The sequence below is a fragment of the Euwallacea similis genome, chromosome 22 (assembly GCF_039881205.1).
Source record: "Euwallacea similis isolate ESF13 chromosome 22, ESF131.1, whole genome shotgun sequence".
NCBI lineage: Eukaryota > Metazoa > Arthropoda > Insecta > Coleoptera > Curculionidae > Euwallacea > Euwallacea similis.
In genome coordinates this window covers 3,171,485-3,197,112 of record NC_089630.1, presented here as the reverse complement: position 1 = coordinate 3,197,112, position 25,628 = coordinate 3,171,485, and the positions used below count along the sequence as shown (strand labels likewise).

General features: G+C 32.7%; 1 protein-coding gene across 5 annotated transcripts in view; it reads left to right on the top strand.

The window, feature by feature from the left end:
• LOC136416037 (uncharacterized protein CG45076-like) overlaps positions 1-25,628 on the top strand; it is a 114,143-nt gene that overhangs the window by 75,071 nt on the left and 13,444 nt on the right. For 3 of the 5 annotated variants that reach the window (XM_066401012.1, XM_066401010.1, XM_066401008.1), the window contains 3 exons: positions 6,641-6,756; positions 12,039-12,160; positions 15,736-15,897. In XM_066401012.1, the coding sequence (XP_066257109.1) occupies positions 6,641-6,756; positions 12,039-12,160; positions 15,736-15,897 (400 nt within the window). Of the gene's footprint in view, positions 1-4,412; positions 4,635-6,640; positions 6,757-12,038; positions 12,161-15,735; positions 15,898-25,628 lie in introns of all 5 variants that reach the window. The other 2 variants (XM_066401011.1, XM_066401009.1) reach the window with 2 other exon arrangements.

Below are 25,628 nucleotides of genomic sequence, written 5' to 3'. Positions count from 1 at the left end.
TTCTTGATATATTATAGACTATATTGTAAAATTTTCTTCTTTTGCAAAAATACGATGTTTAAATCATTAGTGGAGTCAGAGTTTCAGATAATTTACAATCAGTTTGAAAGTGAACCTTTAGGTACTAAGAAGCCTGGAGCTAATCAAAAATAACATTTTTTATGTATTACACTCATAAATAAAAATAAAAGTAACTCTGACTATCGAAAGATAACTCAAGAGGATTTTGGAAGTCTTGAGTTACCTCACAAATCATATCACCGGCATAATATTTCTTAGATGTTTACCTAAAAAGTGCAAACCTAAGTTATTAAACACAATTTTTGACCGAATAATCATTTCAAATCCAAAAAAGTTAATTCCTCAGTTAAATGTCCATTCAAGCAACAAAAATAAATTGCTACGTCAGATCCACGGTATAGGCATAATAGAGGTATTCGCAGTGAGGTACCTGAAGAAGTGCTCAAAAGCTCTAACAATAAAATTATAATACAAAGGGTCAAGCTCCAGGTCATATGGGTTGAGACACTACTTGAAGACCAGGAAAAATAACTAATAAATTAAGTGCCCAGGAGTCTTCAAAGTTGTAGACAGAAAAGATCTCACAGAATAAATGACGTAATTTTGTAATCTTTTCAATTATTGGATCATTTAACCATGTAGCAGAGTAAAATTTTGAAATAAAAAAGCGTTATGAAATTTTCAAAAATTTTGTTACTTTATATTTTGATAGATATTCCAAAAAACTAACACTAGAAAGAGAAAATCATTTTAATCTATATTAATGCGTTAAGAATTTACAATTTCATAAAATATGTAAAATGGAACATGTAACCATTATCGCATTTCAATAGGTATATACGATGTTACATGGAAATCACTCCGATAGAATGCAAAAACATTGAAGGTGTTTTGCATACTTTTTATATATATTTATTTTACGAAGTAGGGGTTATGAAAAATCATCCTGTAATATCACAAGTTGAGAGCGGTTTTAATCATTCCCTTCCTCCAATGAATAATTTCTATTTGAAATAAGTTTGCCACATAGAGATGTTTGTTTTTTTATTAAACTGGGATAAATACATACCGAATTCGGTTTCAGGAATATTTTAGGTCAAAACATTAGTCAAATAGTATTTTGCATGTAACCAAAAATTGTTCAAAGGCGTTAAATCCGTTTTAAAAGAATCCCCAAAATGAATAATTGTGTAAAGATTTTTTTTTAATTTGTAGATGTTAATACAACATACTCGAAAAATACAAAAAAAATAATTACCGCCTTATTTTTGTTAATTTTTCTCTTATTATCTCCTTTACTACAAAATTGAAGACCTACATTTCTAAATCAAAAACGATAGTATTTAATGTTAATAACACAATAAGATCCTAGATAATGCCTTAAATTCAACAACATTTTCTATAGCCCTCGAACATGGGCGGACAGTTTACTTTCAACTCTTTTTTATTGAAAATCTTTAGTGTTCTACTTCTTTCTATTAAATTGTCAATAAACATAGATACAAATTCACGAATACATTTTATACACTACTTTTATCAAACAGGTACTTGATGCTTTTTGACATTTAACTTGCTGGATTAGTTTCTCAAGAAGTATTCCCTTATGTAATCATTTAAGAACAAATAATATACAGGGTCCCCCACCTAAAATTCCTCAGGTCCGTATTTTCTTTATTCTTTTAGAGACAACCTTAAGTCATATGTAAAATTAAGAGTGTTTTTAAACTCTTTGAAATAGCACAGTGGATGTCCAAAAAATGTTTGTAGTTAATGATGTTTAACAAATAAAGTTAATTTTTATAAATATTTTTTTAACTTATCCTCATATAATAAATATTGCTTTTACTCCTTTTTAATGATAAAGTCGTTGCTGTCATTTTCTGTTAACTACCTTTTTTACAATTTCATAAATTGCGTTAACTTTCTAATAGCGAATTATTCTAATAAAAGTAGAAATAACAATAAAATCGAATAAATATAATAACAAACTGACAAATCACAGAATTAAAGAAAACTCCCCGACACTTACAGCAGACGGACATACAATTCACCCCACTAACGACGTAAAATACCTGGGCGTAACTATAGACCACAAATTGAAATTTAACAAACATGCACAAAACATAAGGACAGAAATAACGAGACGAACAAAACACTTCCGAGCACTGACATACAAAAATAAGGGAGTCAGCACGAAGACAGCGACAAGAATTTACAAATCGATATGCAGACCCCTTTTAGACTACGGACATATAGTGAGAGCAAACGCTACCGAAAAAACCAAAAGACATATACAGACAACAGAACAAATCGCTCTGAGACTCATCACTAAAATAAGACATCCTGACAATCCTTTGCACAACCCCTCCATACAATTACTATACGAGCGTACGAACATGACAAAAATAACGGACAGACTATCACAAATACAGACAAAATGGAAAAACAACCGACACAACTGGACAATACTTAATCCACTTTGCCTCAGACGACAAACACGACAGTCCCACTTTCTCTCCCCTCCTAATACGTTACACGAAGAACTGAGCGAAGATATACAATAACGATTTCTTTTTTTTTTTTTTTTTTTTTTTTTTTTGTCTTCTTTGCATCTCCAATGTATACCGTTCTGACCACTCTCTGTGTAGACCTAGGCACCTGATTATGTAACAAGGGCAGAAAGACCAATATGGTCGATAGCCTATTTCGATGAAATGAAGATTATATATATATATATATATATATATAAATATAATAACAAATAATAACCGCAATAACATTAACTTTATTTTAGCTATTACCATGGAAAATATGAACAGTAGCTGGACAATATCTACCAAGTAACCAGGTGATTTACGTTTCCATGCCTATGGTTCTTTTTATTTGCCGTTTGATATCTTTGATAGTTTAACAGCACATTTAGGAAAACATTTACTGTCTTTATTTTTCGCTGTGGTTCAGTTTAGTAATTTTGATAAAACTAATATGGAAATGATTTATAGAAAATGTAAAAAAAAGTCTCGATTAGCCTGTAGAGTATATTCTGGAAGGGTTCCTGATAAGAGTCTAGATGTTTGGACACCCGTTGTGCCATTTTTAAAGAGCTTAAAAGGACCTTCAAATTGACGTATCACTTAAGGTTGCATGTAAAAGAATAAAGAAAATTCGAGCTTGGGGAGTTTTAGGTGGCAGATCCTGTATATTCCCAAACTTTTTCTGTATACAGGGTTATTCACTTCGTGCTACATGGAATACTGCGGCCAAAATATTAAATATTTTGAATTTAATTTTTTATTTTTAATATTTATGAACAAGTGCATATCATATTTGTCAAAATTATGCGAGGCCAGAGACTGATCAACAGTTAATTATGGAATATTTTACAAAAAATTGTCCGAAGGGCTTTTTTATGATCCAGATATTGGGCTTAATATTTTATCAAACACGCCACACCTGCCAGTTTTATGCCTTCAGGCTTGATAGCTTTGACCCTATAACAAGGCCTCATTTTTAACTGTGGCGAATATTCTTTGGGTTTTCGTATTTTATGCAAACATTTCTCCCAGCTTATTTCACATCTGAAACATCTCCCAGAACCTTCATGCGCAATTTCTATGACAAGAAGTGGATATTAACTCAGTTCTTGCTCAAATTTTACATAAATTGTTAGAGTTCCGAACCAACTTTACCACTTTAAAGCCCTTGACCGAAACGCAAGAAATTACAACCGAAACTCATATTTACGATATCTGCATGTGAAACTAAATGACCTTACGGTTTAACTTCAATTGAGGACGATTAGAGCCCGATGATGACCTGATTCGGAATAATCGACATTAAACGCGTTCGAAAATTGGGTTAAGGATTACGATTTTAATTGGATCATATTCAATGATTGCTCTTCCGAATTGATTTCAAATAACTGGATATTCTAGTTTAAATTTATTTTAATTTTGGATTGCGAAACCGGGTTAATCTAAATTCGTTAAATTTGACGGAGGGCTGCATATTTAACCATTTTAGGGAACAAACGCAAAACCGTGCTGAAATACGCTATGGAGATCTGTGTGTGCACACTCTAGACGTCATTTTAGAGCAGCTATGGGCCGCAAATTACGAAATCCAAATAGTCGTTTTCAGAATTACACACTGTAGAATGTTTTTAACCTGTTACACATACTTTTGATCAGTTGCCAGGAATGTTTGCATAAAATAAGCCAACGCTGAAAATAATGAAACGTAGTGCTTGTGAAATTTTTTCGTAGCTGTGAGTGTTCCAACATGGTAAGGATCCCTTACGTTCCCTAAACGTTAGCGAAAACCCAAAGAAACATCTCTCGTCAGACCTAAAAATCACCAAAAACCAGAAAATGTCATAATTTTATTTGCAGAGGATAATTTATCTCCCCAGTCCAGTCTCTGGCCAGACATACAGGGTTTACCCGACAGCCCCTTACATTCGAAACAAGATATACAAACCCTTAGGTTTATATTGCGACTACTACGAGCCGATTAGGTCTTTGTATTGGAACAGCTCGTATTGGCCACTCTATCGGTCAGCGAGTTCGTTCGTCGATCAACTGCCCAGCCGAGGGGGTTCTCGATTGCAGAAAGTAAGTATTTTTTCCGTGGGGATTACTGGATATTTGTTATAAAGATCTTAAAGGCTGTTAAAAGTTCTATTGGATATAAAGCGGAGTAAATATAGCAGTTAGGAAGGTTGATATTTGATATTAGCTAATGGGTTTTTGGGTACTGTATTAGTGTAACAATGAGTAACGGCAAAACAATCTGTACTACCTGGCCTAATCTGGCATGCCACCGAACATAAAAGCGCTTCAACATCACCCAAATGGTGTGATCCACTTCTTCAGGTGTTCACTGCGCTGTTCCTCTTTTCGACACTGTTTAGTTTTTATTCGTGTGGATCAAACAATAAAATTCGTTAATTTATTCTTCATTTACCACATATTTTAGTTTTCTATTCGTTTTCATTCTGTCCCAAAGATGGTGACAGATTTACCACCGAAACATTAACATGGGCGTTCGTTGGCGCCCTCCGTAAAGAGTGAATGTTATTCTCAGTTACTTTTAATTGAGAATAATGTCCAATTCCACCGCTCCAACAACGCCTACTGGTGTGTGGGGCTTTATTCCCATAAAATAAAAGAAATAACGAACAATCCGCCACAAAGGTATACAACATATTTTTAAAAATAACGTAATAACGTTGTGGCTCTGAAGGGAGTTCCGAATGACGACAAATTACGCAGTTGTAAATGGAAAAGAAGGAAAAGAAAAATTACCCACGAAAGGTGGAAAATACAACATCGGATGGTAGAATGCCGCGATGTTGGAAAATTGACCAATCCGCAGCATGACAAACCATTTTAGTTCTCAAATTTAAGAAAGACCACATATAGAACTTTCTCAATTTTAAGACTCATCGTGAAGACCTTGAAAACGATGAAGCGATTAGTGGGTGTTAATAAAAGATGCGATCGTGTGTTACGCATGAGAACTTTTACCCTCCATCAACATCATTAACAAAGACATAAATAGACACAATCTTCGTAATTAATCGAAAAAGCGAAACAAAGACTCGTTTTAAATACTCCTATATTGTATCTCGCTAAAATAGAAATTGGCTTTCTTCAGGCATGTTTGCAGCGTTGAGGCAGTAAAACCACAGAAAAATAAAACTTTTAGAGCTTTTACAGCTGGAATTAAAATTTACGCTCCGCTTTGTTAAAACCTGACTAACTCTTCATTTCTTTAATTTAAATCAAGCCTTGTCCCCGTTTATCTGCTACCGATGCGAACGAATTGAACCGCATTTCGTCATTGCTCTAATTCTTCGAAACCTCGAACAAAGAACTGTGCAAAGGGCGCATTCAAAATTGTAATTCTCGCACCATTCACATTATGCTGTATTTCATGGGAACTTGTTTAGACTGTAAATACTTCATTTACAACGCAAATATGCTTGTGCCATTTTCTTTTATGCTTATTTCTCAAGAAATGAGTGTATATACATATATATATATATATATATATATATATACACCTCTGAAGAGCATATGAGAATACAAAAATAGCTTTCATCACACGGTATTAATTCACAAGTCGCTAAAAGGATAATTTCCGCCATATGCAAAATTGATAAAGTTACCAAATAGTTGATCATTTTTGTTTTTATTTACACACAGCACCCTCCCTTCTTCACTCTCCCCCCCCCCCCCAGCTTATAACCTTTCCATTAACCCTCATGTGACACACAAACTCGCAATTCCACATATTATGCAATCATAAAGGGTGCAATGACTTCCCAGGCCCTTAACGGGGTACCATCCTAAAAAGACCTCTCCTTTTCCTCCTGTATACATAAAATCGCCTTATTGCCTCCCGCGCATATTATTCTCCAGCTTCTTAAAGAATTCGTTATGGTATGTTCACAAGTGGGTTACACGAGCTGATTTTCACCATTTATTAAACATTATGTAAAACGCTTTTTCTGCCTCTCGATTCGCATCGTTTAGCTCTGAATGTTTGCTCATGTCGTGTCCCTTTTTTCCCTTATTGAGATTAACACGCTAATTTCTGTGTATCCGTTTTGCAGGTATTCGATAATGAGACAAGTCTTATCCGGGCTGAAACTAACGCGTTGTTGCGGCGTGTTCACGACCCTGTACCTCGCATCAAACGGTTGAACTGGCCCCTGTCCACCGTGTCAAGGTAAGTGCTTAATTAAAATTTTCAAACTTCATTTAACATGAAGGAATGTTAGTTGTATCGAAAGATATGCAAAGAGTAAATGGATTTAATTACATCCGCGTTACCTCATATATCTTTACTTCCAGGGTAAAGGGATATCAACCAATTAGTTTACCTGACCGTGTAATAAAACCATTTTGTGTCTATGCATAAATAATCATTCATGAAATGCAATCAAAGGGAAATAACAAAATTATATTTGGAAATGCTCCAATAGAGGTGTTGGAGGGAGAATGGAGCGGCATCTTAGCTGAATTTGTTGCGCTCTTTCAGTTATCCTTGTTATGTGATTTCTATGTATTGTTTAGTTTTTTCTGTTGCATTTATCCTCATTGTGTGTCCACGGTCTAACAATTATCTATTTTTTTTGTGGTTTTTGTGCTGATTTCTTTATCTTTATACGTCAGAGATCGAAAATGTTTTGTCCGTTTAGTCATTTTTATTCTCATATCTCAAACATATGTGGCGAATTTTAGTTTTTTTTTCAATTGTTACTTCCAAATATTATACGTTATTTTCTGTTTTGGTTGTGTGTTGTATCTTTAGTCTGCCATAAATCTTGGGTATTCTGCTTTAAGTTGTTGACTTGCGGGAGAAATTGGTTTTTCGTGATATTTGGTTTTAATCTCCATGGTTTAAAAAACCATATCATTGTGTTGTTCGTTAGTATCTATAGTCTTTCTACCACTTTCTTAGTCATTTTTTCATCTAAAAGGAATGCAGTAGGATCAGCGTACTGCAATATGTATACTGTTTTATCTAGAAGTGTTTTGTCCTTCGTTGTTGTATATAGGGAGCTCGTTTGTGGTGCTTAACAATAGGGACCTCGGTGACCATAAAAGATACGAGGTCAGTTAAATTGGTACAAAGTTGGGCAATTTAAAATTCAAGAATCTGCCGTTTTAAAATTAGTAAAATTCCGAATACTTTCACGAGAATCCGAAAAAACTGCTATCTTAAAAAAATGTTTTTAGTTTTTCTTAAACCTTCATCAATGCCAATTTTCATTTTCCACAACGTGATGATATTTGACATCCGACTTCGATTTTCGACAACTTTTATCCATTTTGTTTTCTCTCATTAGCACCATCTTGCATTTTCACATTTTTGAGTTTGAAAACAACTTTTTTATTAAGACAATGTATCACTTGTTAAGGTTCATTCTTACAGTTTGGTGGAAATATCAAAAATCCTGTTTGTAAAAAGAGTGCTTTGAAATAACAAAATAAGAAACAAGTAAATACAAAGAATTATAAGAAGAGTTTACCCTCTACTTCCAAGCACGGATTTATGCGTCTCCTTAAATTCCGCTTTGACCTCAAAACGTCCCTTTTTCTTATTTTGATCCTTAAAGTTGTGATGTCCTTTCTTTGCAGTTCATTACGGTCAAATGACGTCTTTGATAATTCCCCATAAATAATAATCTCATGGAGAAAGATCTGGTGAATCTCCAACACATGTCTTCATGATTTAAGTGACTCTATCATGAAACATTTTTAACCAATAATCAGCCACCCTCCTTTAGTTATGTAACAGAGTACCATCTTGTAGAAACCAGAGTTAATTTAAATGGTTAAGGCCAATGTTATTATCGAAGTAATCTATGAGGTAGGCTCCTAAAAGGTAGAAATACCCATGGGTTAATCCCCTGTACCTCAAGTGCTGCATATCAAAGAGTTTTTTGTAGTGATTATTCAAAGACTCCTCGTCATTTGTTATTCAGGGAAAAACCATAAACGATTACGATATGAAACGGTAAAAGTACTTAATATTTGTAGTTGCCTCACTTCGTGTTACTCCTATATTAGTAACAGCCATTTGCACCGCCTTAATATCAGCTTCGTTTAAAATAACAGATAATACAAATGATAAACAAAAGTTAAGCACGGCATAGGAAGTAGATAGACGTCGATGCAAACGACGGTAATTACTTTATACAGGTCAATCATGTTACTTTAAAGTTATATGATATTTCATCCAACTCAGTTCCTCTGCGGAAATTTGTTCCTCGAAAATTACTGAGTAATATTTAATCCAATGTAGTTTAGTCTACTTCAAAATAATTGAATATTTGTAATAGTATCATTTCATTTCAGGTTATTCCAAAATTACTGAAGTTTTTAGGAACTCAGTTCGGTCTAAACCAAAACTCTTACACTCAGGTTACTCCAAGATTTTCGAGTTACTCTCAAAATTTCTGCACGATTTAAATCAGTTCGAGTTGCCACACTTACAGACTTTTTGTAATCACATCGTTTTGGGTTACTCCAGTATCCACTGAATTATCTTAGGTTAGTTCAGGTTAGTTTCGATGTTGCTCCAAAATTCCTTAATATTTTACCCAACCGAGTTCTGTTTATTCCAAAATTGCTGATTTTCAACCCAGTTCTGGTTTCTCTAAGACGAATTACTGTTTTTGCAAAGGTTAGTACTACTACTGAATCCAACTTAGCTTGCATTATTCCAAAGCTATACAAAAATTTTTAAATGCTTTTTCACATCACGCCAGTATCCGTTACTTTAAAATAACTAAATAGTCAAAATTATTGAATTTTTTCTAATTATGTTATCCAAAAGAATCTTTTAAAAAATTACTTAAATGGTTTTGAAAAGTGTATAGTAAGAGTCTTTTTAAGATTTTTTTTACTGAAGCTAATAAACGTTTGTAACGATGGCTTTCAAATTCAAATTTTAGAGGCATTGAAAGATAGTCATAAATAAATGTATATCTGTTTTTCAACCATAATAACAGTTAAATCTAGCAAAATATCATGCTTTAATAAAGATTTTCCTTTCCCTCTAGATTATATTTCGACATTAACCATAGCTCAGAGTAGGAATTCTTTAAAATCTCTGTGAAAGATATAACTTACCTTGACGCCTGTGTTTGAAAGGGAATTTATCAGGCTTTTCGACTAAAATTATTTTTTATCAATCGACTGCAAGAAGTAAATGGATATTATTATGAGAAAATTAATAAATCCTTAAAAAAGGTCAATTTTTTCAAAACGAAACTAATTAAATCAAAAAATTGACAAAAACTCCTTAAATTAATTTCATATTCTTTAAATTATACAATCTGTCCCAGATAAGGATGAACAGCATGGGGATCTTGAAAACGGTGATAGATACAAAATCGTTTGAATTAGGAAAAAGTTGCGAAATTTAAGGAAGTTAGTAATCAGTTTTTATACCGGCAAAATTTCGAATTGTTACTAAGATATCTGGCAAAAACGACTTTTGCCGTTTTGTTTTTTGCAAATAATTCTTACACGGTTACGATTAGGGGAATTAAAATGTTACGTTATTAAAACACTTTTTGAGAACTTCTTAGCAGTGTTGCCTTTTTTTTGTTTTACTTTTAGAGATAAATTGTTAAACTTTTAATTTTCACATAAGCGGAAAACCGAATATTTACATTTTTAAAATCGTCATAAAATTCCCTTTCGAACTATTTATTACATTTGGTATTTTTCTCAGAAACTCTTTGAGTTATAACCATTAAAATATTTTTGGATAAATCGACTATGATTTTGACTTGTAGTAATGGTATGCAATAAATAAATGCTATGGAAACGTCAAAAATATTTTAAACTTGTAAAACCTTATATTTGCTTGACGCATGCATAATTATATTTACTTATCCGTATTCCTGAATTCAGCATAAAATTAAAAAAATTAATTAAATTACTATCATGTATTGTATTATTATATGTATTAAATTTATGTATTTAATAACAACAATACGGCTGAATTTGGATGGAACAGAAGTTTCGAATTATAACAAATGTTCAAATAAAGCACCATTATTTTCCAAGTATAAATATAATATGCTATTTTCACCGTCGAATCCAAAACTCTGTTTAGCATTTCTGGGGTAATCGCATTGAATGCCTCTCTTACACATATTTTCTAAATTGTTATTAGTTTTTAAATCTTTGAGTATACACTTTGTTTTTTACGTAACCCCAGAAAAAAAATCCAATAGAGTTATATCCGGAAATCGCACGGGCCACAAAATGTCATTGTGATTTCCAATATTACTATTACTACTATTATTACTTATAAGCAGTTTTCATTGCCCAGTAAGATATTACCTCACCATCCTCGCATTATGTACCCGAGGCCCATCTTGCTGACAACGGGTCAACGTTATACCAAAAAAAGAAGAAAAAAAGGATGGAAAAGAAAAAAGACACCTTTAATTAGGTGCAATAATCATAGGCCAACAACGTACCTGAACTCTACCTTTTGGAATGAGGACGTTAGTCATCACAAAAAAAACTCAGCTCGGCGATTGAGAAAAAGAACTTCAAAATAATTCACGTTTTAACCTTTCATACATTTTAATTTACCGTTTGTTTTTGTTTGTTTACTCTTTTTCCGAGGTTTTCAAGAGGAAGAGTGATATTTTTACTGTAACGGTAACCAGGGTCTTCGTCCACGCCATTAGCAGAGAGCAAATATTATTTTCACTGCGTTTCAACTCATGATAGTGTGCAATTCCACTGCTTCAACAACCACTATTGGTGTGCGATATTTCCAAAAAATAAAAGAATGAATGAAGAATCTGCCTCAAATGTATAAAAGATATTTACAACAATAATGTGCAAGTTTCAAAAGAAAATGTAAAACTTAACCTCAGACGAGTATTAAATTCTAAGAATACTAATGGACTCTTTTTGAATTAATACTGATGGGTGAATGTCTCTTAAACTTCTGGAATGGTAGTGCAGACGGGCGATGACCTTTAAGCTTTCACTTTCCCTCGGTGGAAGAACTATTACTACGGAGAGATCATTTAAATTTCATATCTAGCCAGCTGTGGGATTTTACACAAGAGAAATGGGAGATAGAAAGTAGGTCGTAGCTTGATCGTATACCGCAAAATGGCGTTAAAATTAATTTTTGATAAAGGAGCCGAGTGGAGATTACGTTGCTTTACTTACTTTTATCGACGTACGTTCTTTTCTTCAACAAACTTCACACCTGACTACATATGAAATTTAAATTATCTATCTGTAGTACCTACGTCATCTGTAGTACCTACGTTATCTGCAGTGCCTACGTCATCTGTAGTACCTACATTATCTGTAGTACCTACACCAGGGTGTTTAGTAAAAATCCACAGAGTGAATTTCCTTTCTCTCTTTGACTTTTCTACTTTCCGTCAGCAACCAACTTTTTGCTCAACAGTAGGAGATTTAATGCAAAAATAAATACCGGAATTTTTCCTTTTCCAGATACTACAGCAACCCATTGCCCGCGAGGTACACAACCGATTATATTCATAAAATTCTCGTGCCGGTGAGCGATAAATCGAGCTACACAACTTACTACACCGAGCCAGTGAGAAAATACATTGGTAAGTCTCTTCAGAATACTGTTAAACAGCCCCCGTATTACACTCAAAATTGCAATAGCAAGATTACCCCTGCATTAGCCCCTCAAAGCATATTACTTCTAACGCTTCGGGTTGGCATCCATTAACAAGCTTCTACGAGTAGATTATTTTTTTTATATCTGAGCTTTAGAGTTGTAATTTGATGTTCGTTTCTCTTTTAATATAAAATTTGAACCTTCGGGCTCCGAAGTCGTTGCCCTCAGTTTACAAGGAGCCTCACCGGAAAAAGGGTTTGCGGCAATATTGTTTCTAAGCTTCCCTTTTTATATCTCGTCATATTAGAGATGAATGGAATGGAAAATATTCTTTTACGAGCATTCGAAAAGTAACGTGGATGTAATAATCCGGCTAATAAAGGCGGATTTTAATCAGGAGATCTTTCAGAGGGCTTATTAGCACCTCAATTTTAATTACATAAAGGAACTTTTTAGAGAATAAAAACACGTTCTCCGCATAGATAAAGGGGTATCGCATTTACCACATGATCTGCACTGAAATCGAGGGTAAGAAATTTTCCAGAGAGCTGTTGGGATATCGTTAGTCCCGTTTGACGATGTCAAGTTTACACAGCAAACAGAATGAAATGTATTTTTTCTATGTGAAGAACACGCCTCCGCTATCCAAAAAGCCCTTTTTCGTAATTAGATTGGCGCACTTCTAAGCCCCTTAAAAGGAATACTGCGTAAAAGCACAACCGACAATCTATCATCTGCCGGACTACAAGCGATAAATGTGGCAATGATAATATTGCCATTTTCCATGCTTATGGATTCTCCTCGCCCTTTGAATTCACTCAAAGCACGTTTATTAAATTTTGATCGATTTTTCTAGACCCGATCATGTTGGATATACATCCTACGACTAAACACCTGTATTCGCATTGCATTCCTTAGGATTTGAGTTATATTAAGTTTCCACTTTAACCGGAATACTTTTTTTTCCTCAGATGTTTGGAGAATGACTTTTTGACGTCCAAGATCAATGTTTCGAATTTAGACTCATGGAAAAACTTTAATTAAAAAAAATTACAAAAACATATCTCGAATCCCTTGACAACAGATCATAATGGAAAAGAATTACTGGACATCCATAGTGACATTACTTAGAATTGTTCTTCCTTTTATTTTAAGTGAATTTAAATCGCTTTAACATGAGGTTCGGCTGGAGATTAGTTTAGGTTACCTAAACTGGCTCAGGTTAGGTAAGGTTACTTAAACCATGATTTTCTTAAACAAGGTGTATGTAGATATATCAAAAATTAAATTTGGGAACTTCGTTGCTTAACACATAAAACGAATAATGTTTCACTTCAACAAATATATTTTCATTGTAATAACCCGAACATAATGTAGTCTAGGGCCAAATTACTAACGTACTGTCGGCTTTAACTACAGGTTAAGTTTCACATGAAGTTTAAAATTAGTCTTTAAAATTAAACTCCATTTAGATCATATTTTGGGTTGCTGTGTAAGCTGGCTTGATGTTAAAGTTAACATCACATTAATAGTAATTAGACCCTTGAAGGTTGTGCTTTTTAAAATACTTCCTGAATTATTAGAAATATTTGAAAAAATCCTGTTTAAACTGATTTCTTGTGCAATACCGATGCAAATTACTTAAATAAAATTTTCTCTTTTTGCGGAGGTTTCATCGGGTTTCAGTGCAAATAATGTGAAAAAATGCTCTCAGCGTTGTTAAGGCTTCTTAGAAATGTTCTTCGAATTGTCTCAAATTCTTGAAAAATAAACAAATTTAAAGACTTCGTCAGGTCTGTTGGAGATTTTCTCATAATATTTTTAAAATGATTCCAATGATTTAGATTTTTTAATGCCCCCTTCTTAGAAACTCTAAGTTCTTACAATTTTGATGATTTCCTCGGATATTTTGACCTTTTGAGTTTTTTTCTATTATTATTATTTTTTTTTAGTTTACGGATCTTAAATGTAATTCAAGTTGTCATCTGATATTTCTCAAAAACTAAAAAAAACTATTCAGCGTTTTATACACACCTTCAAAATTTTAAAATTTTACAAATTTTCTTCAGATTTCATGTCATCTGAAAGTTCCGTAAATAGTTTGCAAACGATTAAATTAACTCTTCTCGACGATTTTTTAATTAAAAAATTGTAAGTGCGCAATTCAATCGCTTCAACTACTCCTACTGACATGCGAAGCGTTGTTCTACAAAAATACTAGAAACAATAAGAAAAACATGTTTTAATAGGAGAAAAATCTATCTTAAACGTATACAACCTATTTACTTCTATGGCCTCGTAATCTCTTAATAAGTAATCCTATTGAAACAATCTACGTATTTAGTATTAACGATTTAGGTACATAGGAAAATAATTTTTTTAAGTGTTTGTATATAGTCTTATTTAAATTTTTTAGTCAGATGCAGTCAGTGCAGACGTTTTTAAAAGTGTTTGCAACTTGCAGATGCTAAAAAAGGATTTTTACTTCTTTAAAATGTAACTTCTTGCCTTTCTAAGATGCTCAAAATATATACAGGTTGTCCGTTTCTGGAACGCAACCTCGGAGATCTCGATAATCATAGGAGGTACGAGGTTGGCTAATTTGTGATAAAGTTATGGAATTTGTAACTTAAGACTATGTTGTTTAACTTTTGAAAAATTCTTACCACCTTCGAAAGTATTCGAAAAAAAACTGACATGTGGAAAAAAGCTTTTATTTTCTCCTCCTTATTTTACGAGGAAATTCAAAATGATTGACGCTTCAATTAGTGATGCCATATTTGAAATTCGGCGTTTCGATTTTTGACAACCATCATCAACTTTATTTTTTCTTATACCTTGCGCCACCATGGATTTTCATATTTTTGAATTCGGCTTTTATTTTTGAGCTAGTTATTCTGTTTCAGGATACTGCTGTATACGTTTCGGAAGTAACTTACATATTTCGATGCGAAACAATACATTTCTAGCGTATCTCATTTTCCTTCACATAAAAAGGCATCTTTTAATTACATTTGGTAACTATAAGTCACGGTAAGTGAATTTCATTTGAACTGTCAGAAATGTGTTTACCGAACAAAAGTATACGTCCATAAGAAAAAACAGTATTGATGATGGTTTCCAAAAAGCGAAACGTCGGATTTTAAGTATGGTGTCGTCACTTTACAGAAGAGAAAAAGTTGCGGTGAAGAAGTGTTAATCAATTTGAATTATTTCGCAAAATGAGGATAAAAGAATAAAAAGTTTTTTCCATGTCAGTTTTTTCGAACATATCCGAAAGTGATGGGAATTTTTCAAATTTTAAAACGGCATATTCCTGAGTTCCAAATTGCACAACTTTTCTCCAATTCATCCGATCTCGAAGCTTTTGTGGTTACTGAGATTCTCATGGTTGACCACCGGAAACGGACAACCCGTATAATAATAATTACTCTGCAGTCAACAAACCTACGGCTTCATGCTCACCCCCACAGCTTCGCCAGGAACACCCGCTTTAGCACTGCAACTGGTCTTAACACCCCTCAATTGGTATACCCAAGTGTGACTTAACCCCATGTTTAGGAACTGGCCATCTGGCTAGTGTATCGTATGCAGGAGGCAGGGCTTATGACAGGAGACCATATATCTATATGTATGAAAATCCTCTGCAGAGCGACATTCAACTGTTGAGTTATTATATCAACAAGTTTAAGCAGGAGAAGGCTTACAATGGTGACTCTAAAGGTATGTCAAGACTACTTATGACGATCATGTAAATACTCGGAATGAAACAAGACAAAGAAATGTTTACTATTAACTTTCGATTACAACAAATCCGGAAATGCACTTCTTTCAAATTGCTTGCTTTAAACTTTCAAACCTGGATAAGTTAGTTTAATCCGGCACTTGACTGGAACTTAGCGAACTTTTCTTATTTCTCTACGTAAAGCCACAAAGCACGAGAAAATAGCTACGCAGATGAAAATGCTTTCGCTATTGTTATAATCAGAATTCTAGAATCCGGATTTGTGTTGTTCAAGCATTAGTTAAAGCACTTTGCTAAACTAAATAATAGAATGCAAAAACACACTTTGTCTTCGTTTGAAAGTCCGTACACGTGCTGTATTAGCTTGATGAAATCCCTTCAGTTATTACATCATTTTCATTCAGATAAAAATGCAATACTATTGGTGGGGTATGTCGTATCGTACCGGGTGTCTGGTAAAACAAATGGGGTCATAAATAAAAATTTAAAAATGTAAAAAAATCTGAAAATCTAAAAATCTAAATAAAAAGAAAAACTAATTATTACGGTTTGAAAGATTTAATTATTTAGTCGACGATATTTTTCTATTGCCAGCGTAGGGAGCTGCCACTTCTTTGGCACAGTTATATTCGAAATGCTTCCGACAACTTTCTGAAATTTAAAAAATTTACATTTCGTCGTTTCTTCTTCTATGACTATTACCAGCAATTTTGTCACATTTTACTGCTGATTCCACTCAAAAAACCGGGTCTTGTCATGATCTTCCTTCTGATGCCGCGTGTTTGCCAATTTCCTGATCTCTGCATTTTGAGGTTCCGAAAGTGGCAATAAAATGACGAATGAACAGTTGAATAATTGAAACAATTATCGAGTTGAAAGAAAAACGTCGCTTAAAACTAAGAAAACGTGTCAGTGCTTTGAGAATGAAATTTTCCTCAAATTTACTACATTAATCAAAAATAAAGATTGAAGTATTGATTAGGAAAATTTCGAACCTAGTATGAGTTTGAGTAGTCTTTTTCTAGCGACAGTATAAGGAGGCACAGCTGCGTTCGAAAATTTGACCGAAATGAGTTTCATATTCCTTTCTTAACTTCTTATAGCGAATCAGAGTATCCAATTTTCGAGAGATGTCGAGTGTTAACAAATTCCATGATATACTCAGTATTCCTTATTATCCAGACACTCGGTACCTGCGTTCTCGTTTCCATAGCTACCCACGTAATTTTTTTTAATGTAATTTTGCGATCTTATCTCAGTTCTCATAATATTCACAGCCATCAACCTGTTCTTAATCTAACGGAGTGTAATTGATGTTGTGGTTTTCTTCGTTACAGCAGAAAGTAAAAAAATTGAGGTTGAAGAAAAGCCGGAAATAACCGAAGTTACTGACTCTGAGCAAGCTTCTCATGCTTCCGAATAATTCTTGTCCTCATTCAAAATCCCGTTATTTACTTCCTCTTATTTTTGTCCTTACTTTAATTTCCTCCTTTAATTTTTTATAAGGATACATTTGATGTGGCTCTAATATGCCAAAGATTGTATAACTGTTATATAACAAACACGTTCATTTAGGTTAAGAGGTTTATGTGCACAAGTTTATTTTTTATATAATTTTTTCCTCAATGTTGAAAAACGATTATTTAGGTATATATGATTTAAAGGAATTACTTATTGTTGTATTCTCACCACTAATTAATTATGTACATATAACTGCCAATATCACATCGCTTTAACGAATTACAAAATGATAAAAAAAAAACAATATTGATAGTAAGGAAAAAACATATCTACACCGAAAAACTTGTAAAATGTGTTCAACAAAAACAATAAAATTATTTTCTTAGTTTATGGTTTCATTGTCCTAAATAACACGTGTAAGTATTTTGTTAAACTAATGTAAGAAAAGCTTATGTTATGTGTATTTTTGCATTACGGAACGAAGGTTTAATTTTTATGAAGTTCTTAGAACGCACGGGGTATTATCAATTTAAAGTCATGCAAGTGATAATTTGTATAAACGTGAAATTTGTCAAACATTGTATTTTCTTAGGCTGCAGATTTTACATTTATTTCCAACATCAAATGATATGGATGTATAGACAAACTCTCAACTTATTTAAGGGATTCAGAAACCCTCTCTATGAATTTTTATGATTTCTTCAGTATCTTGAACATTCCATCATCCTCTCAGTATTTATTAATATTTCTATGAAGTCATACTCATGTTATCTCAGAACTTCGAAAACCAACCCTCTGATTTCCTTGATCTTCTATTTATACAGTTTCTTTAATAATATTGTATTCCACCCAATTTACTATCATCAAATACATCCTAATGACCAATATTTTTCAATTTTTTATCAGTTTCTTCAGGCTATCCTTAAGCAAAATTAAAAACCCTATCATTTAAATTTCAATGGTTTCTTCCATTTAATCCTTTTTTTTTCAGAACTTGAAATATAGCCTCATTAATTTTCTTTAATATTTTCGAATTTATTACCTATTTTGCCTTTTTTATCCGTTTAACTTATAACATTTCCCCAGTTTTTTCGAGATATCCCTCAAATGGATTATTTTCGTGTTTTGTTAATATTTTTTACATTTAAAAAATCAGCGTGAAATCTCGATAAATTCTTTATTTTATGCTATTATAGTTAATAAAAATATAAATTAATTTAGTAGAAATATAAGTTAGTGAGTGGTAACATTTCCATCAGATATTTATCTGATCATATGAATTAAAAGTAATAAAACGGAGCATTTATATTACTTCAAAACGTCTAGGATAATGAATCCTCTTTCGTCTAGGGATTCCTAATTTATATATTTGCAATGTCATATTGATAACATAAAAACAGTTGGATTTAAGTTCACATTCAGTTCACAGATTAAGTGCCAGTGAATAGTTCCTGATGTAATCGAAAATAGGTAAGTTTAATATGTAAAGAGATTTATTATTTCCTTACATTTATGGTGCTTTATAGTAACTGTTAAAAATTGTAACCACGAATTTTCCGTTGAAAAATCTAAATGAAAACCAGTATCACAATTTCAAAAAATATTGACGGTTTTTGATCTTTTTGATTAATTGTAAAAATTTGATTTTACCAAGCATTTGCTGTTATGTGCATATAAAGCTGTTACTTGTGAGAAAAATTTTTGAGTACTAAATATTTTCCCATTTATTTTTGTTGTTTCTCCCTTAAATTTATTTTCAAATTTGAAGCACTTCGAACTTAAAAGTCCGGTTTTCAGCACTGTTAAAGCGTATGCGCCGAGCTCCCTCATAGTCCCAGGCCATTCCACTGAAACTGAACTCAAAATCTAAATGTTCTGATAGAGATTCAATCTCGTAGATTCTCCAGAGAAAGTGTCGAGGTCTGCTTCTTCCATTAATAAAGATTAGTCGTGTTTCCACATGCCTCCAAACGAAATTGCCTTACTTTAGCACATTCTATTCTTAGTACAATTCCTAAGAAAATATAGAGGGGTCAAGTCTGGCGACCTTAATACCCCCTCTACAGTAGAACGTTCATGACAATAAGAAGTAAGTATGTGTAGTTAAACACCTTACAACTTACAATTTCGTATCTACTTGAACATTTAAAAAATTATCAAAGTTAGCTATAGGTGATGCTCCATAAAATTTGCCCAGAATTGTACACAACATTCAATAAAAAGAGAAAAATTGCGTCGTTTCAGTTAAAAAATCAAAACTGACAATCGTATGATTTTTTACTCGCCCTGTAGGAATAGAAAAAGTTTTCAAATGTGCAGAACACTAAATTTAATCCACGTGTCCCAGCGATTTTAGTTTGATTGCTTTATTCCGAAGATAATTGATATATTCTAAAATAAATTACAACTCTGCATGTAGTTTATATAATTCTAGAAGCTGAAATGGAAATGGAAATAGTTAAAATTTGATATTTGATTTGAAAACTTCTCTTAAATTTCAATAAATGTTCAGATATTCAAGAAATAATTATCCAGAATTTGTATTGCGAAAGATTTTTTACGTAAGATTTCTATATAAATGAAAACAAGAAAAATAATTAACTGAAAAAAGCTCTTACATATGTCACGCATTTTTATGCCTACAAAGTGTTTTAGATATTCCCATCACTTAAAAAATGTAATGCAATTTTCTGTCTTTGCAGGGTTTTACAGACAAATTCTGTATAATACCAAAAAAAAAAACTGAATACATCATTTTTTTAATTAACTTACTTAGGACTTAATAATCGATTATTTTCTGTGGAAAAGGGTATTTTCTAATAGAATTAAAAAAATCAAGTTCGAAATTAAAATAACAAAGTTGCTTGGGTAAGTTTAAATTATTTTCTCCAAGATAATAAAAAGAGTCTTTTATGAAAAAATCAAACTGAAAATATTTTTTCCGTTTTTTTCATATTTCGGAAAGTAATCATTATTTATTAATTTCATCTTAACAAACTCAATTTTCCACAAAATTAATTTCTTGAAGGGGGTGTACCGTGTAATTAGTCTAAAAGAACATATCGTGCGAAAATTTATTTGTTAAGTATTTATATGAACATTATCTTACTAAATATTTCTACACAATTTTTGAAACCAAGAAACGAAAATGCATTTAATTATTAATATGAAGTAATTTATTACCAGTCTTTTTAAGTTTACATACCTAACATTTTCATACAAAAAAAATTTAACTCAACATATTTGATATCGTAGATAAACTCAAAAGTGATCAGTCCTTTATTTTTTATCTTTTCTTAATATAATCCATTAATAATTTTAAAGATTACTTTTTCGGATACCTGCAAAATCCAAAAAAGGTGAAATAGTAATTCAATATTACCTCCTATACATTGAAATTTGGATTCAAACACTTCGCATGCATTTTAGAAAATTTCATAAACATGTACGTTAACATTGAAAATAGTCAAATATAGTCGGTTTATGTAGCTTGTTTTACCTCATATTCGCCTACAGCAAGTAGTTAACATTAACATCCTTCAAAATCAAAGAAAAATAGAAATATTTCTAACCCTATTAAATTATTTACTTGAATCTTCTCATTATTGGAATTAATATTTCATAGCAGTTTTTCTGGATATTTTATTAAAAGCTATAATGATAGGAAGTAAGATGATTACTATCGATAGTTAGGAAATTTAAGTAAGTTTAGCTTAGAGGTATTTATACTACAGAACACAGTAATATGGGAAAAACTGTAAAAAAAAACACAGAATTTTAATTATATAAATTTAAAAAGAGTCTTTAATTCGAAAATTTCCTGTGATGGAAATAGAAAGGAAGTAGTGAAATGCATTTCTATTCTCTACCTACTACTAATTAAACGGTGCACAAGGAACAAAAGGAAAACCTCGAAGAAACATTATATTACGAATCCGTAAAATGGAATTATTGAGTATAACAAAATGTAAGAAAATTTGCTACTACGAATAAATCATCAATTCAATTTTAGATCTGAAAACTAAAAATTATGGTATTGCAACACTACATCGTTAAAACACAGATCACTTTCATAGAATCAATCTCACATGTTACTGATTCACATACGATTAGAGACCTAGATATACATAAGTACACTCCACGCCACTTTCACCAGCTCTAAATTAAATATCAAAAATCCACTAGTTAAATAAAATGAATATGCGCAGTTGGCTACAGTCTACTATTACCACATAAAAAATAGTGGTCTTCTAATTGGCTTTCGTAACTCCAGCTATAAAAAGAAAACTCCAATTTGCAATGTAAGTATAATAGGTCATAAGTATTAATGGTGCTGTTAATATAACTTGTCAGCCTCGTGGCAAATTTTCAAAAATATTAATAAAGTTAACGCCTACTTTTTTTAATAATAGGACTCGAGAAGATTCCATTTCAAAGACCGGCAAAAGGGTCTAAAAAATGCTAGCATTGACTAATGACGAAAGTACTAAAAATCTGGCGAGGTATTTCATAACGTAGAAAATGATTAAATCAACAAAATGCAAAAGTGTAAAATTACAGTACGTTTTGGCCAATAATGGCGTGCTAACAACGCACGTCTTTGAAACTATGCTAAGAATGCGAATAAAGCTCGTCTATTCCAGAATAAATATTTAGATCGCGCCTTTTATAAATTTCTGGATTTATGGATTCTTGCATTTAGTCGGACATGGCCGAATTCCATTGTTGTAAAACCCCAAGTTTTACGAGTAAATCTATCGTTTACTTATAGCTTTTGAACGGAATTTCAAGGTTTCGAGATATTAAATTCTTGCTGTTCAGCTGCAGAATGGTCCTTCATCTCATCAAAGTTTACCTTTTCAATCAAAGAACGAATAATTTAATTTGCATATCTGCCTATCCTTGAGGCCTCCTTTACTAAATGAATGGAGTGGAATTTAAGGAAACGTTTTCCTTTTGACAGTGTAATTTCATTTCCATTGCAAAGGAAAGGTTTGCTCAGTTCGTAGAAGAGAGGAATTTTGGACAGAGTTTGTCGTAAGTGAAAACGAAAGGACAGACAAGGAGGAGCAGTATAAAAAGGTGCAGCAAGACATAACAAAAAAGGAGATATTGAAGCATGAAATTTTTGTCTTGTTAGATGACCCACTGATGCGTCTAGTTCCATCTAATAAATTCTTCAATTTCATCTACAGAATGTCTGGCCATGAGTTTAAGAAGATTACCTAGATGAACATAGACAAACCTTAGGATGCCAGTAAACATTTTCAATGATAAATTTTTCGGATTAAGTAAAACCTGATTCACCTCTCCACCAAACAACAACTCCTTCAAACATCACCAAAAGATGTTTAGAGTAAAGAAAGGTAAGTAGACTACAATTCCTCCTCTCAAGAAGCAGAATGACTGTACCTCTGGACAGTGATTTACAAGAAAGTGAAAAGTTTGGATTTTCAGAGTGAGAAGACATGGAAATGGGCTTAAGAGGTTGAGGATGCTACATTGACGGATTGGCATTTGGACGTCTTCAACTTCGCCTTCCCTCCCACATTCAGTGAATTCCGAGATTGAAGGTAGATATTCTTCTCATATTGGAAATTCTAGAATTTCCATATGTAGGTCAGTTTTGACGGTACTCGAATATGAGTTGTTTGGAATCATCGAACTTGAATTGAGAAATTGCCTGAAAAGAATGACCTCATTGGATTTTGGACTGACGAATGGGCATTTGGGCATCTTCAACCTCGACGTCTTTCCATATTCAGTAAATTCGTTGGTTCTATTTTTTCTATTCGAATATGGGAAAGCACACATTTTCGTTCACATTTTAATGTGGAATGTTTACTTTCCCACACAAGTGCGGAAAAAAGCCAGGTGTTATTTTCCTGCAAAAGAAACATTGATTTCCAGACTTATTATCTGAAAGTAGCTGAGATATCAGAGTATCTGTGGTCAGAATATGTTTGTAAAAAGTAGTTATTTACCTAACAAATGCGGAAACTAATACTTTACCTTATGTCGATTGCAGTTGACCGAAAGACGTAGAGCAATCAGAACTCAGCAATCAAATGCAATAAAAGCACCTGCTGAATACAACATTTTTCTTTCAAGAGCGTCTATGTTAACTACGTATTTTTCTGTAAGTCGAATTAAATGTTATCGTTAACTTATGTTTCGTATCGTTAGATAAAATCGTTATACATACACGTGTGTTACATCGCACGCATTTATTGTCTCATGGAAGTTCCAGTCAACATTAACGTGCGATAAAATGTTTCTTACAGGCTCTTTACACAAAAAATTTGATACTAACACATGTCACTTTGATTTGCGTGCTGTAAAGTGTTAGTTTCAGTTAGTAAACGTGTACAGTAAAATCACTTTATCGCACACACTTTTTAAAAATATTGTTTCTAACTATTGCGGAAAGTTTATGTCACATAACTACTTGCCCGAATTTTGCGTCGCGTCATTCCTGTAACGACACTTGAATGCAGGAAAGTGACACTTTCTCCACTTCTTAGGAAAATAACTATTCCAATTTAATGAGAAGGCAGATGACTGATATTTCAAACAGAAAACATCTTTTTCCCTTTGATCCTGTGGCTCTTAAAATAATTAAATTAATGAGTCACTGCGAAATAGATATTCTTCTTATCGAATTCTATATACGTTCCTTATGTCCCTTGTGACTTTGCAGTAGCTGCAAACTAGAGAGACTAAAATGAAGCAATTACTCAATCGCAAAAAAGCGGTTTACTAGTTTACTTTTGCACGTTAAATGTATTTAAAGTATTTTTTTAAATTAAAATATTAACGTTAAAATAACTAATTAGAAAATGAAATTAAGCATATTCTCGTCTTGTACTTCCACTTTCACCTTTGGATGGATTAAATACTGAAAAGGCCATAATTCTTCTTCCGGCTTGTTAAAAAGCAGAAAAACACGCACACAAATATTAAAAATTTTATTTTATGAAACTGGATATGTGCTGAATCATTTTTCTCATGTGGAATTGATTTCGACTACCATTTTTCCAGATAACTCAAACAATTTTTAACAAATTTTTTTCGACTGAAATTTCAAAAAAAGGAATTTTTCACTTCTCAGGTGAAATCTGAGGCCCTACGCATCTGCTGGAGAAGTCGTTTAATTTATAAAAAAATTTAAAAAACAGCAACTCTAAAGATGTCTTGGTGTTAACTCCGCATTGGCCATATAACTACCAGACATTCGCTTGTCTTTTGGCAATGATTATTAATCAGCGTTCCCTTCAGAAAATCTTCCCTCGGAAATAGAAACTATTGCAAGTGAAGAATTAGCATAGATAGGGTGATCACGGTGACAAAATCATTAGAAGCCCCATATCAATATCGTCTATAATACCAAACATCATTGACCTGGCTTTTCCATCCCAACTCTTCGGCATTCTTAATCGGATGAATACCATCAATGGATTGTAATTTGACTTTAAGAAAGGCTATTGAATGTGAATAACTTGACAAAATTTGTAATGGATATAGTTCTGACCTTTGAGGAGAAAATATCTTTGATCGAAGTCTTCTGTGACGTCTCAGAGGCATTCGACAGTGTTTGTCAAGATATCTTGTGACGAAGGTTTGAGCATTATGATAGGTGTATGAAGATTCAAGATAAATATATGCTACTGCTTCCTCGTAGTAGACTTACTCCATCATATCACAAGTTTTGCAGTGAACTCGGTAGAATTCTACAGTCATCTTCCAAATTATATTTGTTTTTTTGCCTCTTGTATGTTTCAAGCGGGCAAGAGGAAGATCTTGCTTTCACTATGTCCACACAGTGTGTTCGTATACCTTCACTATTCCGTGTAGTTTCAAAGGATTTCATAGTTGATCTCCAGGATTTGATCCTATTTCCTAAGTTACTTTGTTTTTGGTTTAACTTTAGCTCATGTCTGTGCATGTTTTTACTTACAAAAAGTTAAACAGGCAAATGAAGTATTATTACTAATATCATTAATATTAATTTTTTTAAAATAATTCAATGAAACATGTATGACAGAAAATCTAATATTCAGGTGTTTGTTAAAGTTAATTCAGCGTTAATTTTGCACTTAATACTAAATTCCTTCCTGATTTTTTTTCTCTAAACAGATTGAACATTTGCAAGACATTTTTTACTAACAACAACTTTTCTGGCCTCCTCCATTAATTGGTTTCAGAGTTTCATAGTTAAAAGTATCTGTTTCATTTAGCCATTAGTTTA